At 39.1% G+C, this 18,188-nt stretch overlaps 1 protein-coding gene across 6 annotated transcripts in view; it reads left to right on the plus strand.

The window, feature by feature from the left end:
- Window positions 1–18,188, plus strand: part of SLC25A12 (solute carrier family 25 member 12) — an 88,241-nt gene that overhangs the window by 3,532 nt on the left and 66,521 nt on the right. For 2 of the 6 annotated variants that reach the window (XM_019553679.1, XM_019553680.1), the window contains exons 3-5: window positions 4,410–4,435; window positions 4,971–5,113; window positions 15,970–16,085. In XM_019553679.1, coding sequence (XP_019409224.1) covers window positions 5,004–5,113; window positions 15,970–16,085 — 226 coding nt within the window. In that variant the 5' untranslated portion in view covers window positions 4,410–4,435; window positions 4,971–5,003. Of the gene's footprint in view, window positions 1–4,409; window positions 4,436–4,970; window positions 5,114–6,638; window positions 6,729–7,944; window positions 8,045–15,969; window positions 16,086–18,188 lie in introns of those variants that run through there. The other 4 variants (XM_019553677.1, XM_019553678.1, XM_019553681.1 and 1 more) reach the window with 3 other exon arrangements.

Consider the following 18,188-nt stretch of genomic DNA (forward strand, 5'->3'; position numbering starts at 1 on the left):
AACTAAGAGTATCTGTCAGTTAATGACTCAGTCACATATTTCCGAAGTATTCTAAAGCTATGTCTTTGTTGTAATAAAAATACATTATTTTTAAAATTAAAAACAGATTAGTTTGGACCTAAAAATAGAACAAAGAAGTCTATCTTGCTCAAATGTTGGTTTTCAAATGTTTGATTGCACACTTACAAATTAGTCCTGTTTCAGTTTTCTGTGCATTTTGTAACCTTTCATTTGCAAAATGTACTGTGGAATATGTTCCTTGTAGCAGAACCATGCTACAAAATATATATATTTTTAAGTTTATCGCACTATATTTTTCTAACAAAAGTGCTGCAGTGATATTTTTAAGCATCAGACACCCTGAAACAGTAGTGAGAAATATTAACATAAACAGGGTAGTTTTATGTATTTTAATCCTTATATCTAAACAGCATTTTTTTTCATTAATATATTAACCCCCAGTCAGTATGTGGGTACATTGTGTTACCGTTTGTACAAATGCAGGAAGATATGATCCTTGTCTCCAAAATACTGTAGTTTGACAAGACAACAACAGGTAGGATTTAGCAATCTAAGGATGAATGGAAAATGGGAGAATTAAGTTGCTTAATATTTTTTAATAAGACACAGTTAATGTTAGCCCTTTATAAAGCCACTGTTGATCATGTAAACAGCAATGTCTAACTTATTTTTTTATCTTACAGTCTCACACTACTTCTCATACCTCATCTAAAGCCAAAAGCTCTGATTTTCCTCTTTGCAGATGTGGAAACCTTAATTTTCTCTGATAACTTCTGTGATACAGTTATGGGTTATTTAGTCAAATACATTGTCAACTCCTATGTCAGCGCATTTAAAAACAAACAATTACCAACAGTAAAGGTGAAAGTCAAAAGTCATTCAGTTGTATTTGGCTGTAGCATAACTGGTTCACACCAGAGCTACTGTAGTTATTGCAGTACTCAGTCAGTCAGTCTTATACAGTAAGCCCTTAGGGTTTTTGTTGTTTTTTTTAAATGAAGCTGCTTTAGTTACCAGTATGGCAGAGAACTGCAAAAATTAAATCCACTTTATAGATGAGGCCAATTATATCTTAAATGATAGTTGGCATGCTGAAAAGAATAACAATACTGTACTGGCTTGAGAATTGTTTTAAAATCAAATGAAGAGAGAGAGAGACTGCCTGCTGTTTTTACAGAGGGATTTGAATTAAACTTTCTAGAATGATCTGTTCTGTCTCTGACTAGTTTGCAGGGCTGTGCGAAATTTCTCCAGCAGTTTTGTTTCAATTCGATTCGAGCTCGAAACAACAAAATTGAAACGAAACAAAACGGAGAGCTTTGAAACAGCCTCGAAACAAAACGAGGCAAGTTGAAATGTTTTGAAATTTTCAAAGTGTTTCAAGTTTGGAAGCTCAAGCTGGGCTTGCCTGCAGGGAAACAGAAACTAAAGTAAGGAGGGAGGGGGAAGGTGAGGGGGGAAAGGAGTGCTCTCATTACTGACTGTGTAGCTGGCGAGTGACTGTCATCCTTCCCTGAGGTCTCTTCCAATCCCAGTGCTCTGGGGGAGGGATGGAAAAACTGCATAAAAGGCAGCACTGTTTGAACTGCCCTGCTTTCTGCCTAGGTGTCAGGTACTGAGCTGTGTGTTCCAGATTTGCCTGTCAGTGGCTAGAGGTTCAGGGCACCAGAACCCAGACTCCCCCTGCACCTATCTTTTCGACAGCTGGCAGGCTTTGTGGCTGCAGCAGGGGCTAGCAGGCCTGTAGGTATTCACCCTGCTGCGCCTTAACACACATCATGAGTTTTGCTTGTCTACGGCTTGAGGTGCAGTTTCCCCAAAACTCCTGCACCTATCTCCTTGAAACTTGGCAGGCTTTGTGGCCTCAGCAGGAGCTAGCATGCCAGTAGTTTTGACCCTGCTGTGGCTTAACACATACATGTGACATGAGTTTTGCTCTCAAAACTTTGAGGTGCAGTTTACCTGAACCTTCTCCATCTATCTCCTTGAAACATGGCAGGCTTCATGCCCTCAGAAGGGGCTACCATTCCTGCAAGTTTCATCCAAATCAGGCCAGAAATGACACAGTTATAGGCTATAATGGGGAAGCTCAAAACAGCCTATGGGCAAAAGAAATGGAACAGTGATTTTTTTTTTAAATAGAAACAAAATGCTGTTCCATCTAAACACAAGTCGAAATGGAATGGTGCCCTTTTGCACAGCCCTACTAGTTTGCTAAGGAAATACTTTAGCTTTAGGATGACTTATTTCTGCAAGCACTTTTTTATAATTCTAAATATTAAAGTGATAATGAAAAAGTGTATCTTGCTGGTGCACTTGGAATAGAGACTGGACAATAAGGGCAAGCTTGTCACTTTAAACTGTAGTGCAGTCTAGAGCAGGGGTGCTCACCTTCTGGCTTGCAGGTCAAATGCCATCATATCTGGCCCATAGGGATTCCCACAGATTGGTAAATTTGGTGGTGGGAGAGCAGTGGCAGTTAATATAGGTGCCCTCCCCTGCTGCCAAATTTCCAAACCCCAAGCCCTGTGCAGCAGATCAGAGCCACCATGCCCCCTTCTTCCATACCCCTCAAGCCAAAGTCAAGCCCCCTTTCCAAACAGGGCTGGGTTAAAGCCAAGCCTACCCTGCCCTACACCACAGAATGAGATGGGGGGCCTACTACACTCGCCCCAGGTGCCCAGTTGGGACCACTGGCTGGATCTGGTATGCGGATGGTCCAGGCACTGCTCATCTGGCCTGCCAGGGAAAAAGGTTGAGCACCAGTGATCTAGAGAATCTGCTCCTGGACCCCTACATATTTGGCTACTAATTTAGTAAAGTTTGAACTCCCTGTTCATAGATCTTGCACTTCAGATTCCTACACAATTTCTTCTTTCTTGAGAAAGGCCCTTACATTTCTCTATGTGCTTATGAATTAAGTTTTTACAAATCCAGTTATGCCAACTTGGACTAATTCTTTCATAAATATCAAAATAAAGATTTTTCAGAAAAAAGACAGATACCAAGTAGTCCCCTCGGACTCGTATCTTAGACAAGTGGTTCCTAAACTGATTCACATGGTAAGTCATCAGTGGATGTCACAAGATTCCATTTCCCTGGTAAGGGGATATGGTGGTCCACAAAAAAAAAATTGAGCTTTGATAGTGGTCCATGGGTATAAAAAGTCTGAGAACCATTACTTGAAAGAAACGCTCTTGTTAAGTAAATTTCTGTGCTGGAATTTTCTGCTGTTGGAGACATAAATCCAAATGAATTAGTCTGCACTAGCAAACCTTTCAAGAAATGCCTGTGAATTTTTTTTTTTTTTTTTTTTTGGAAAAAGCTTGTAGTTTTGGATCTTGTGAAATATGGTATTTGTTCTGTGTGGAAATTAATTTGATTAAGAACTGTAGTGAAACAAGGGAACATCATAGGACTCCAAATCATTTGGTCCAGTTGTCCTGACTCTTGGCAGTCTGGTAAGCTGGAACTCTCTTTTGAGGTGCAATTTTTGTGTTTCAGAATGTAAGCTAAGGATTTATTATTTCTAAATAAGTCTTATGGTTGCAAAAGCAACCTTCAGATCCTCCAGAAGAATCGCAATAGGGTTTTTCCATCTGATATTGGCTGATAGCTTCCATGTATACAGAGCACATAAAGATGGATGATCATATTCAGTATCTCTTACCTGTTGTGAATGGCATCTCACTGAGGGGCTCAGTTTCTGGATGGAGCTTTTGGCAATAACTTTTTTCCTTTGGCAAAAATAGACTGGTGTTAATTTGATTTGATTTTTAAATTTAGATGGGGTTCTTAACAAAATGGCACAAACGGGTATTAAAAAGTAAAGACTGAAAATATGTAATTTAAGCACTGCAGTGTCATAAGCTGAAATATTTACTGACAGAATAAACTTGGCTCAAAATTCAGGCTTTTCAAAACCAAATATTTTCAATGATCCCCTTGCAGTGATTTATAATCTAATTGTTGTGAAATTGACTTGCAGTTCCCCACACTGTCCATTCACGTGCATGCAAGTACTATAAGGGCTAATATGAAAACAGTTATCATGGACCTTTCTTATTGGGGTGAAAGTATAACACTGACACACAGGTTAAACTAAGTATTTGACTCTGGTAAATGTAATTGGTCAATTCTAAGATATGGAACAGTTTTCTTGTGAGAGTTGTAAGGATAATTAATGAATGAATAATTTCTGAGAAAAGACATAGAATTATTAATCAAATAGATGATGTGTCAAATTTGGAAAATAACAGTATTTTCAATAGCATACTGTTTAAATAAACTTTTTTCAGGAATGTGTTTGATTTTTTTATTTTAAGAAGGTTGAGAGATGAAAACATTTTAATAATGCTGACAGAATAGAACATTTTTTTTTCATTTAGAAATGTTATACTGCAGGTTATAAAATGTAAGTAAAAAATAAAAGCAGAATTTTTTGTCCAAAACCAAATTTAAAAAAAATTCTATTGAACAAGAAATGTCAAGATCTTTGTTTTCCAATCCAGAACAAAAATGAATTTAGAAAGTGTTGCATTTCCAATAAAATAGAGATTTTTCCCTCAACTCTAATATCTGCTTTCTAAGAATGCATTTCTGATTGCTATTTTAGTAGTAATGAAAATGTAGCATTGAAATTTTTGTTGATTTACAGCACAGCTTCAAATGGGAATTTACACAAATACACAGATGTTTAAGCAAATTTATAACCTACTTTTTGTTAGAGCATGTCGGCTTATATGTAAATCCATTATTTGTTGCATGCAGTCTGATTGGCGTACGATGTCTAGTTTATCAATATTGTTTGTTTTAATAGAAGCCTTTAATCATAAAGCAGTTTATTTTGAATGTGTTTTCTTAAAGCTGATAATTACCTCTGAGTCCAATAATCATTAATACTTATCAGTATCTAAATGACTTTTGTTTCATTTTGTTTCTTTATCTAGTATGCCAGTGTTGAAAAGGATGGAGAGCGTTACATGACCCCAGGAGATTTTGTGCAAAGATACCTTGGACTGTATACAGAACCTAATTATAATCCTAAAACAATTCAGTTATTGGCAGGAGTGGCAGATCAAACAAAGGATGGGTGAGAATTTTGCTTTCCATTAGAATCTTATGATTTGCTCATAAATGATATAATAGTCCAGATTAATTTATTGCTGTTTAAAAATAAAGTATTAGTCTTTTGGTTATACTTTGAGCTTGCTTGTCCATCTTACTCTTGAGATGTTTTCAAATACAATAGACCACAACACTTGTTTCACGTTGGGAAGAATATGAAGTTTAAATCTAAAAGTTTTATGATGCTTTTCAAATGAGGATTTTTTTATTTGTTTTTGGAAGTTGACAGTAACTACGAATAAAGCACATCCATTTCTTCATGATTGCTTTGGAGAAGCTACTTCACACTATATTCTGGTCCATGGTTAAAGACTGTAAAGTCTTTATTATTCATAATTAAATACAGGAAAATAGAACAGATGTCATGTAATTTCTGTAGTGTGCACTCTTTAACACCCCACTAACACCACTATGTACAGATGAAACCACTGAGGACCTCTTAAAAATGCTATCTATTAGGCAAGGGAGACACTAATCACTATATGTAGAGAGAAAAGTATTTGTCTAATCAAGATAAGGTCATATAGCACAAAGCTATTTAAGCATTGCTTATGGGTAATATTCTTTGTTTTTAAATTGCTTTCTGAAACTAATTTACAAAATGTCCACTCTTTTAAGATGTTACCTTTTAACCTGCTCTGCTTCAAAGCGGCCTGGCCTACTTGCTCTTCTCCATTGCTATATGCAGCTTCCAACTTCAGCATTTCATTGTAGCAAGAAGCATAGATGTAGTCAGATGAAGTCAAGAGGTTGAGATGCATCAAAGCAGAGGTCAAAAATACCACCAGAGAGGAGTGGGTATTTTTTAGAGAAGAGATGGAAGGCTGCTATTAAAATAGAACACAATACATCTTTATAGATAAATCTAGTTTGTTTGAAATTGAAAGCTTCTTAACTTGGTTTTGTGAGTCTAAATCAGACCCTTGACACCACTTAAATGTTTTTGTTTTCCCTTATTGTAGTGTGTTAGAATTTTATTATTATATTGCACAGTACCCTAAGCAACTGTGTCAACATCTATACTTTGCAAATAAAATTATAGTTATATAAAACGTGTGTAATTTGTACTGAATGGCAAAGTTAGGATTTCCTCTTCATTGCATTACTACGTGACTGTTTAAATAATATTGAAGGGTGTTGGTTGTAGCTGTGTTGGCCTAAGGACATAGGTAGACAAGGTTCTGTCTAAATAATATTGCAGCATTTCTCCTTGGAATCTTAAGGCACATCTGATAACCCAGAGAAATGTAATTTACTTTCTGTGGCATATGGATATAATCCATTGTTAGCAATATAATTGTAAATGACGTTTGCTATTACATTTTAAAATAGTCTGTTATAGACTACTTGTTATGTTAGCCAAACAAGTATCTTGCTTTTTCCAGCAGTTTTCATTCCCTTTTAAAAATATGAATTTCTTTAGAGAATGTTTTTATAAAAAGGACCTTTTTGTACAGTTAAGAATCAAGAGTTTCTTTCATTTCTTATAGCTGACCCTTGAACTGAAAGATGCTTATCTTCTGCTTTCTGTTTGGCATATCTTTCTGTTTGGATAGTACTGTTGGAAGTAAGATCAATGGGTAATTTACTATGCAGAGTTTGAGTTTTTGCAGGGACAGAAGAGAAGTGGCTGAGATTTGTTAACATGCTCAGATTCCAAATTTCAGTTACCTGCCGCTAGTTCTTATATGCCTACTGCAGAGAAGCAAGAACTTCATTACTTGATATTGGATTGAGCTGTATGCTCACAATAGCAATAAATATAATTTGCATTTATTGTTCATATGATTGATTGATTGTTGCAAATAAATCAGCAATTTTAACAAAGCATATGTTGAAACATGCCCAATGTCAGAAGGCAAAGTGGAGTTTAAAAATCGACTTTAAATTTGGTTATAGTATCCTTAAATACCTTTGATCACTTTTGTGTTGGATTATTTAACATGAAAACTTGAATTTCAAAACAATCTTACCTAAACTTAATTTTTTCAGATTTACTTCTATTAGCCTTCTTTCAGTCCTTTCCTTATACCTCTTTTGACTTCCACTTGCTACTGAAGCAAGTAATATTCACTTGCTTGAAGTCCTTAGTTGAGAAGGTTTGGAAAAGAGCTTGTTTTTTTTTTCTTTTATCATAATCTAAAACCAGTGGGAGAGAGGAATTCAGTTAAATTTGTTTGGTTTCAGAAATAGTAGCATACAATCCTAATAGGGCCACAAATGGAAATATATTCAATCTCTGTTCAGGCAAACTCTAAATTAAATCATCATTCCATTGATTTGTATTGGCAGAATTATGTGACTGTTTACACAGCTTCAGACTGTGCTTAGTTTCAAAGTGTGTTTATAACAGCAAAGAATTAACAAAATTTAGCCAGGAATAAATATGATGAGGAAACAAAAAAAATGGAGGATAAGAATGATATATCTGTATTTGTACTGGGTATATGAAATTGTAACTTGATTTTTAGAAAGTCAGCAAATTGTAATGATGTAAACTATCCTAAATGTGAAATTGGAGTTATAAAATTTCAAAATAATCAATTTATGCATTGTAAGCTGGCACATGATGATGTTGAAGTGTTGTGTGATCTGGAAGACAGAATGTTTGGACAGTTATCTGAAATGTACTTCTCTAAAGTTTCAGATCTTTATTTCACTTATTCTGTCCCCATATTAGAAACATCATTATTTTTTCTCCTAATTTTCTTTCTAGAAATTCTTTTATAGCATACTTTACAAGCTTGAACATTTTATACCAAGATGTAGTCTTTGATAACAATATTATTTCTACAGGTAGTTTCATCTCTAACATGATTAATTATGTAGTCTACAACCAAATTGTGATAATATATTGCACCTTTCTGCGGATCTAAAATTCCTTTACACAATTTAGGTAAGTATGACTATCCCTATTGTATTCAGGCATTGAGAGACAAGTCATTTATTGAGAAGATCTGAGAATTTATCTCAGGTTTCCTCACTAACCATTAGGACAATCTGCTCCTAAATCTAGGTACTCAAGTTTTAAATAATTAAATAAGAATTAAAAATCAAAGGAAAATGGTCAAAAATTAAGTTAACTTCATCACACTTCTGGAAGAAGAAATATTGGGGACCAACTTGCTTTTAGATATATCTTTGCAAGTTTTCTGTTGTGGGTTTTTGTGCCTTTTTTTTTTTCTTTCTGTCCTTTTGCAATCCTGTCACTTTTTTGGAATTAATTCTGCAGCACCTGTGTCTGGCCATTATTGGCAAAGAGCTCATTCTGTAGATACTGCTTCCACAGTCCAGAAGTGAAGGTCTTTAACTTAAGATTTTCACTTAAATTTTACTTTTTGGTTTAGCTTTTTCATTATTGAATCCCACTGTTTGCTGGCATCCTGTTTCTTGTAGAAGCAGTAATTTGTTTAATGAAATCTGTTTGCAGGTTGATTTATATAATTTGTTGTATTAGCTGTCACATACTATAGTCACTATATCACGTGTGGTTAAGTTGAATAACCTTTCTGATTCAGTGGAACTCTTTCTGTTGTAACATACATACATTCATCTGGTATTAGAATTTGGCCCAGATGATTGGATCCAATTCCTGTTGAATTTTATTGAGTTTTGGATGAGAAAAAAAATGAGCATATCATCCTTTGTTAAAATGTCAGATTTTAGGTATCACTTGCAATGTTATGCGTGAATATTCCCTCCTATGAATGTACCTGATCTTTCTGCACATGCTGTAACCAACTAACCATTCATATCAAAATAATTTGGGATGACAGTATAGTGTGACTTTAGAAATTCTTTTTTTTTCCTTCACTTTCATCTTACCCCCCTTTTTCACTCTTTCTGAATCTCAGTAAGTCATTCTAAAATCAGCAACATTTAATCCAGAGGCAAAATCATATTTATATAACATAGAAGAGTCTCTCTTTTTGAATTTAATCTTTATTTAAAATGTGTCTGTTTCTGTTTATTTTGTCCCTGAGTGGATAATTTATAAAGGTTGAGAGTATATTTTAACTGGGTATTAAAGTGGGCCTGATACTTTACATAATAAATAATGTATAGCACTGTTGTGACACTCTAGGTTTAGATTTGACACAATGAAAGAGCAGCAAACAGCTGTGGAGGAAGATAAGAATTCTAAAAATATTGTTTACTTAAGTTTTTTTGGTGGTCTTCTAATAAGGCGGAGAGGGGATGAGAAAAGAGCAAAGAGACAATGGAAAAAATGAGAGTCGCAGGTAAATGAAAGAGAAGTGATATGTTGGTACTGTAGCTAAAGTTAAATGCTGCCAGCTCAAGGAGCAAGGAAGATCAGGTAGGTGGAATCCCTGGTCACTGTTGAAATTCAGCTTCTGTTTCCTGCACTCTGAACAAGAAGGACACCAGGAAATGTCCCTGCTAGGAGGCATCTGTAGCAGGGGCAGGCAGTTATTTTGGGTGGAGGGCCGCTTACTGAGTTTTGACAAGCCGTTGAGGGCTGGATCGGTAGCCCCGCCCCTTGACAGGTACCCCAGCCCCTAGCACCATCTTGTGACCAGAAGTCCCTCCCCCCTAACCCTCAACCTTTGCCACCAGAATTCCCTCCCCTTGCCCCCAGGAGTATACCTTTCAGTAAGGGTTTTTGCCATCTCAGAACCAGAAAAATACTAAATTATATACTAAAAATTGAACATCTACAACATTCATTAAAAATTAAGAAAATATCTGTCCTGATTTACATTTGTTTGTGTAGTGTACATAAAGGTGATTGCACACCTTTAAGCAATAGCTTAAAATGAACTCTTACTCTTGTATATTGTGGGGTGCATGGGGGGTGGGTAGAGGTTTGTGGGGGGCTGTTGGTTTATGGGTATGTGGCATGTGGGGGTGTGTGTGAGGTGGGGGAGCTTGTGGGGGTGTGTGTGGATATGTGGTTGGGTATGGGGTATGTGGGAGGGAAGGTGGCTGGGGGGTGTGAGGGAGTTTGGTATGGGGGTCTGCTTGTATGGCAGTGGGGGGGTGTAGGTGCACGTGTATGGTGGGGTGTGCATGTGGGACTCGCCCTATGAACACACTCATATACACACCTTCCCTCCTTCACTTGTGCACACACACAAACGTGTGCATACATAGACGTGTGCACACACCAACACACTGTCTCTCCCTCCCTCATTGAACACACGTGCATGCACACAGTCCCTCCCTCCTTTGCTGCGCACTACATGCATGCACGCACACACACTGTCTTTCTCTCTCATTGCAGGGACACACACATGCACAGCCCCCTGTCCCTCCTGCTACTGGCCCCGGGGTACTGGTGTGGGCCTCATGCTTCCAGTGATGCAGCTCTGGCCACTTGGTCCCAGAGCAGCCAATGGGCAGGCAGGGAAGTAGTGAAAGCTGTGGCAGGCAGAAGATTCTGGTTGGGGGAGATGGAGGCGGGGGGACTACAGGTTGGGCGGGACTGGACCGGGCCAGCCTTTCTGCTGGGTCCTGCTGGCTTCCTCTGGGTGCTACTGCCCCTGGCTCCTGTCATCTTTGAGAGGCAGCTGGGAGCAGATAAATATAAATTTTCTAAATATTTTAAGGGCCCCATGAGCTGGATAGAATAGTCTGGCAGTCTGGGTCCAGCCTGTGGGCCGTATTTTGCTTGCCCCGAACTACAGAGTTGGATCTATAAATAGGCAATCGGATAAAGACCTAAAGTTACTTTCCTCTCTAGGACTAGGGACAAAAATTACATGCAAACCAGTATAAATGATCAGAAACCGATTCAAATCTGTAAGAAAAAAAATCAGTGCGCATAAACCATTTTCAGAATGGCCGAAGCTGGTTTAAGATAAACCTGGATGCATATAATATCAGACTTAACTGGTTTAGGTTAAATCAGGTTTTTGAACTTCTGCCCCAGATCCCTTCCAGATTCAAGTTAACTCACAGTCCCCCAGCATGCTTTGCACCTCCCCCACAATGCTCCCCTGCCCCCCCTCAGGGTGGGTGGGCTAGCCCTGGCCCAAGCTGTCTGCTCCAAGGCTCCCCTGGCTTCTGGCCTGGGTCACTTCAGGCATGTGGCTGCATTTCCAGAATCGAAAGTGAATGTCTGTTCACTTGTTTATCCGTTCAGTCTACATAGCTTACATCAGTGGTTCTCAGCCTTTTCTGTACTAAGACCCATTTTAAATATTGATGGCTAGCTAGCCCTGACCTGCTACCTGCTGCCCCAATGTGTAGGGCAGTGGGGGCTGGGGCAGGACAGGCCCCAAGCAGCCCATTGAGAGCTGGAACTCTGCCAGCCTGCAAGGGAAAAGCAATGGTTTTCCACATTTTTCTCCTTTAAAGGAGAATCAATTTTTAAAGTTTGTTGATCCGTCTTTAAAGTTTGTTTGTGACCCTTTCAAATATTCTTGCAACCCACAGGTTGAGAAATTCTGGCTTATATTAACCTGCAAAGATTGAATCGATTCAGTCTTGAGCTGTTTTGACTGTCTATACTTAGTCCTGTTGCCTAGGATCCTGTGGAAATCTTTGCAACTAACTTCAGATTTCTTCATGGTGCCAAGATCATGGCATACCAGTGACAGCGCAGGGCCAGGACCTGGGGCAGAACCACAATCTACTCCCCACATGTCCCTGCCCACAGAACCAGCACCCATTATAGGGAGGTGTGTGGAGCGGATTGTGGCTCTGCCCTGGGCCCCAGCCTCATGCTGTCACCATCCCACGCCCAGACACCACTCCCCACCCACCTGTGGCCCCATTTCCTGATCCTATTCACCCAACTGAGTATGCCGTGCCTGTGAGGGTCCTGGGCTTGTCTCCATGGAGACCCCTCCTGCCTGCCCTCTCAGTCCAGCATCCTTGCTGGTGGGTGTGGGGTGGATGTGGCTGGATAGGATCAACTGCCCTCAGCCCCGGCCGTGCCCTCACCCCTACACCTAGCCTGCAACAGCTCACCAAAACTCCTTAAGTGGCTCTCCAGACCAAATAATTGCCTGCCCATGCTTCAGTGGGAACCTATTCCACCAATCTCAATTCCCTGGTAAACTGTTAACTTCTTTCCTTTTGTAACATGCCATCATCTTAACCTTGAAACGAAATAAAAAATGCATAACAGAAGAAGTACCCACTTTTTTTTGCTTTAAGAATTTTTCAGGGACGTGAGCAAGGTGGAATAGAATTGGTGGATAAGTTCACTCAGGCACCTAATGGTTAGGGACAGACATAGCACATAAACCGGTTTAAGTTATAGAAACTGGTTTAAACCTGCAACAGAGTGGATGTTCAGTGCACATAAACTAGTTTAAAAATGGCTGAAATTGGTTTGAGATAAACCTGGTTGAAGGTAGTATCAGATTTAACTGATTTGAGTCAAACCAGTTTACGCAGTATCTGTCCCAGACCCCTTCATGGTTTAAGTTAAATCAGAGTCCTCCAGCACCCCAGATGTTTTGCAACTCTGGGCAGGGCTCTGCTCTTTGCTCCAGCCCAGCAGTGGTGGCCCCTCCCCCATGGGTGACTGGTGCCTCCTAATACTGGAGGAGCACCAGCAGCCGATTGCCGACCGAAGGGGGTCCCCCAGCAGCTGATTGCCAGCAGAAGTGCTGGCAGCAAAACTGGAAGTGCAGCCAATGCTTCTCTTAGGGCACAGATGATCTCGGGGTGCACGTGTACCCCCTGTGCATTGCCAATGCCTTCCCTTTTGCTCCTTGGCTGGAGCTCTGGCAGAGACTGCAGGTATGGCGGGGCCTTCCTGGCTTCCTCCTGCTCCCTGCCCCATCCTTCTCTCCGCTCCCTGCTCAAGCAAAAATTCCCTCCTCCCCTCTGCCTTACAGAGAGACCTGTCAGCATTAGCTAGCATACCACATGCTGGCTACAGTCCGTGCTGTGGCAGACAGGACAAAGGCAGACAGGACAGTGTTGGCTTAAGGCTCTTAGGAGGCAATCAACAGGTAGCTGATAATGACCTTCTGTTTATTCCTTGGAAAAAGTTGTTTAGGAAGAGCTTGAACTCATGAGAGAGGCTTTGTTTTGTTTGATGGGCTGATACATGCCAACAACTCCCTGTGTAATTCCCTGCTGTGTAACTCAATGCTCTGTTATCAGCAGTGAGGTGGGATGCCCTAATCAGAGCGTCCTGCCCTACGTCCCCCTCCCCCAGCTCAGCATTGTGGAAGGGAAGGGAGGGCTGCTTTAGTATGCCCTGGTTTCTAGCCTGAGCCACTGCAGGCATGTGCCTGCATTTCCTCAGTCCAGAGGGAATAGCTATACAGTTACAAACCGGTTGAGCCTAGCCAGGTTAGACTAACCTGCAAAGATTGAATCAATTCAGGCTCAGGCTTTTTGAATGTCTGTCCCAAGCCAATAGGTGCAATAAGATCTGGTCCACATAGCTGCCTAAAGGTTTTTTTGTTCAAAGAATAATCTACCCATTTTATCAGTAATACACTCCCTATTTTATAGAGACGGACAATAATATTCCTTTTGGGTATAACTATCTGCATTGGAATCTGCATAGTTGTTGCATCCATTTGATTTTTTATTTTGATTTTTAGGTTAAAAACTGATCAGCAGAACCTTATTATTCCAAAATCACCACAATTTTTGTAAATAGTTAAAATGATAGTCTGTGATAGAAGTGTTGATGTTGTGATTTTTTTTTTCCCATTGTATTCAGTGGTGCATAACATATGAAGATTCTACTTCAGTGAGAAAATGGAAATTGTGATCTCGTTAAACATCTTTTTTTCTCATTTGAGCGTGTTTGAGTGAGACTAGATGAACTAATGGCTACTAGGGCCTAATCAGTTAAACTGTGTCCTAAATTATACATTTGTCCTACAGAGGTCTTCAGAAATGACAGCCTCTGTGCAAAATAACAGCTACACACTATGCACTAGATACACCCTTCTGCATCAAGAGAATACTTACATTGACAGTCTGCAGATATGTTATGCATGTTAATTGCATCTATTGCACTGAAATAATTTTTATGTATCTTAAACTAATTTTAGAGCTTTAAAATGAAATAAAAACTTCTTACTCATATAAATATAAAATAGATATACAAATAATTATAAGATTTGATAAAATTGTCCTAGACACACAGGACTGGAAGGGGCCTCCTGGATCATTGATAAATTCACAAAAGAAATTTGACACTGTCTGCAACAGCAGAGGACTAGACTCAAACTCCTTAAAATCAGTTAGATTTTTTTTGCATCTACAAGTCTGACTGGAAGGACATTCCGGAACTAAATTATTCTAATGGTCAGAAACTTTTTTCTAATTTCCAGCCTCAGTTTATTCCTGGCCAGTTTATACCATTAATTCATGTGGCAAGAGTAGTGTAACTAAGGCAGGGCAACTGGAGCAGCAGCCCAAAGTGCTGTCTTGGCAGGCAGGAGAGCAGAAAAATAGCAGCTGCTGTTGCAGTTGTATGATCATGCCAGCAGTATGGTAGCAGCTGGAAGTTACTGCTACCTCTGTGCATAGCAGCTGCCCAGAGCGCCCAGCTGACTTGTTACACCTCTATGTGCCAACATTGTTTTTTAATTTAAATAGTTTCTGTCCCCTCTACTGTTTCCAGTCTCCCTCCTCTTCTGCAAACTAGGTTGTGCCCAGGCAAACTAGGTTGTGCCCGGGCTGGAAGAATTGGATGGGCAGCATTTCTATACTTGATTAGTCATCAGTATCCTATGTTTGTTTGGTGTGGTTAGCTTTACAGGATTTTAGGACCTCTTTTTTGGCTGAAGTGATATACCTAGGGTTGGTTGGTTCCTTTACTCTGCTTAACGTTTTCTCTCTCAACACATTTTATAAACAGTAGTCAAATTTGCCTTCATTTTGCTAGGCAAAAGAGGCCAAACTCTTTTAGTCTCCTTTTAAGATAAGCTCTCCATTCTCATCCTCATCCTCATAGCCCTTATCTGCGCTTGCTTCAATCTGAGTTGGTCATGAACATAGATAATCTTGCCAGCACCCTGTATCATGTACCTCCCTACTGGAAATAGTTGTTCTGCTGCATTCTAGAATCACATTTTCCTTTTTTTGCAGCTTTATCGCATTGGCGGCTCATGGTCATCCTTTTATCAGCTAGTATACTAAGGTCTGTCTCTTCCTTAGATGTTTACAGCTGATAAATTCCCAGATTATTTTTTATAGCAAAAGTTACTGTAATTAGCGCCCCCAAAAGTGTATGGCCCTGCATATAAAGCTGCAGCAATTTTCTAGATATGTGATAATTTAAAATGCATACATTGAAAATTGCTGTACATATACATGTTTTGAATGCATAATTTGAAGAATAGCTGTGTAAAATTTCATCTTGAAAGAATTTCAAGGTGCATTTTATATTCTGCCTTTTCCAGGCAAATTTATTTTATCTGTAAGTTGGTCCTCAAAAATCCAGTGTTCTAGTCTTGCAGTGATTTGTGTTCTAGAAATGTATGTAGTTATCTTATTAAAAGGGTCTTTATTTTTGCACTATGCACACTGTATATGAGAGCTATGTGGCAGTGGCAAACCTCCAAATTTCATGTCAACAGCAATTCTTTGTTACTTTACACCTTACAAATTCAACCAGAACAGCACTTGAAAAATAATTATCGGGTATTAGACAGTAGGTTTGCATTGAATTGTATTTTGCTTTTATCCATATGAAGGGTAGGTAAATGCAGTTCTCATACAGATAAAGAATCAGTGTCACATAGAGGATGTGTGACTTCTTCAGGGTCACATGGCACTTCTTATACCTACAGAATCCAGGACATCAGTTTATTTCCTAATCCTGGATCTTAAATTCTTCTAGGAACTACTGTAACTTCTGTATTTTCTTTATAGGTTGATCTCCTATCAAGAATTTTTGGCATTTGAGTCAGTTTTGTGTACTCCAGATGCAATGTTCATTGTTGCTTTTCAGTTATTTGACAAGAGTGGCAATGGAGAAGTGACATTTGGTAAGACCATTAAAACATTTTAAGAGTTGAACAATTCTTGCTGTTTATGCTACAAGTCAACCCCACTGTTCACAAACTCTTAAGTAGATATGCATCTTCAGGACACTATAATTTCATTAAAAGATTTGCATATGTAAAACATTTCTTTTTATTTCAAAATAATGCCTAGCACACAAGTTTTAAGATATTTACTATGTCTTATTTAACCTAAGTTTTGCTCAGTCCTACAATAGATAATACAAAACCTGTTTGTTCAGGATCATCCTGAAGCAGGCAGATACATGCACATATGAATGTCTTCATTTCCATAAGGGGTTTTTATAAACAATTTGGGATCTCCTTTTACCATCTTAAGAGAACTGAAACCAGAAAATAAAGGTTTTGAAGGCAGACATGAACAAATACTAGTACTCCAGAAATCTCAATCTAATTTTCCTTTTTTGGAGGCAAATTCTTCACTAATTTGCATGGGCGTAATTCCCAAATTGAACCTGTAAACATGAAAGCAGGCTTTGGCCTTACATTTTTTTTTGTTTCAGCTTTATTTCTATTACTCTGAACTGAAGGAAAAAAGTATTCTGTTGGTAAAAAAAAAAAAAAAAAATGTGTTAATAGGTTCTGGATAAGTAAAAATGTTAAGTGATAATTTATAATCTTTATGTTAAAACGTATTCACAAAGATTAGAAAATCTCTAATGCTGAGAATTGTAATAAATGGAGTGCGAATAACATGTTAATTTTATTTTATAAAACAATAAAGATTTTAATATAAATAATGGAATATGTTTGGATTTAGTTGACTTATGAAAATTTTTGAGCAGGCTTGCAGATTCAGCGTGCATGACCATTTTTTTTTTTTCTTCTGAAAATACATACAGTATTATGTATGCATACGGTTAATTAGAAACGTGAAACGTCAAGCGTTCCAGGTTCACAGCATCCTAAATAGATGTTATCTGTAAGAAGTTTGTAGAAAGATAAATTAATAACGCAGATATTAGCATTTATTACTATTAATAGTCAATCTAAAAGAACAATTGATGATAGAACCTTGCTAATTTGGAAAACTGACAGTTCTCACAACAAAATAGTGATTCTCCTTCCTTTCCTGTCTGGAGACACAAACAAGGGAAGTTTGATATACATGTGATGCTGTCAAATGCAGAAAGTAAATTGTAAAAATAGGTGCAGTCTTTTCACATCTTTTAGTTACCATAATTACCCAAATCAAAGACTACAAGTGCAGGTGGTAGCTCTCAGCTCTGATCAGAGCCAGAGGAACAGCAGCAGCTCCCTACCTCTGGCTGGTTGTGGAATCTAAGACAGGACTTTTTTCCCCACCATATTGCATGAGAAGACAGGGGGATTGGGGGAGGGGGGGCACGGGACAGGGATAGACTCCTTATTTTGAATTCAAGTAAATATGATAATTTTGATAGTAAAACTAAATCTCAAATACATATTTTCTTGAATCTAATATGACCCTGAATTTAAGAAGGTCTCCCAATAATTAGATTCTATATATGGAAAACGTATGTATTTTGTTATAATTTTCCAAGTATAGAATCTAATTATTGAAGCACTGTCTTTAAATTTGTTGTCCTTCCCCCCTCCCCCTCCAAACCATCTCCTCTCCCACTGGTACTGCAGGAAAGGCAGCAGGAACAGGTAGGCTGGGGGTGGGGGAGGGGATCAGACAGCCCTTGACCACTGCCCCCCCACTACCTGCACTCCCTTTGCCCCCAGCTCCCCACAATATCTGCCCCTTCCAACATATTCACCACAGTCTCTGCCCTTCCCTCCCTCCCCCACCTTACTATTAGATGCTGCGCAGCCTTTATTCTCTCCCCAGAGCCCAGCATGTGGAAGCACTGCCTTTACTGGGCCATGCAGGAGTATCAGTGCTGCTGATTGTCTAGGCAGGGGATGGAATTTCCACATCTGCCATGCCTGGGAGGGAATCCAGCCACAGCCAAGCTGTGCCTAACAGTAACGGGGGAAGGGGGCAGAGGAGAGGACAAAAGCTGCAGAGGGCAAGTAAGGGGGCAGGGGTAGGAGACTGCTATAGAACTGCTGTAGCCTCAACCCGAGCTCAGGGTAGGG

The sequence above is a fragment of the Crocodylus porosus genome, unplaced genomic scaffold, assembly GCF_001723895.1.
Source record: "Crocodylus porosus isolate Cpor-Errol unplaced genomic scaffold, CroPor_comp1, whole genome shotgun sequence".
NCBI lineage: Eukaryota > Metazoa > Chordata > Crocodylia > Crocodylidae > Crocodylus > Crocodylus porosus.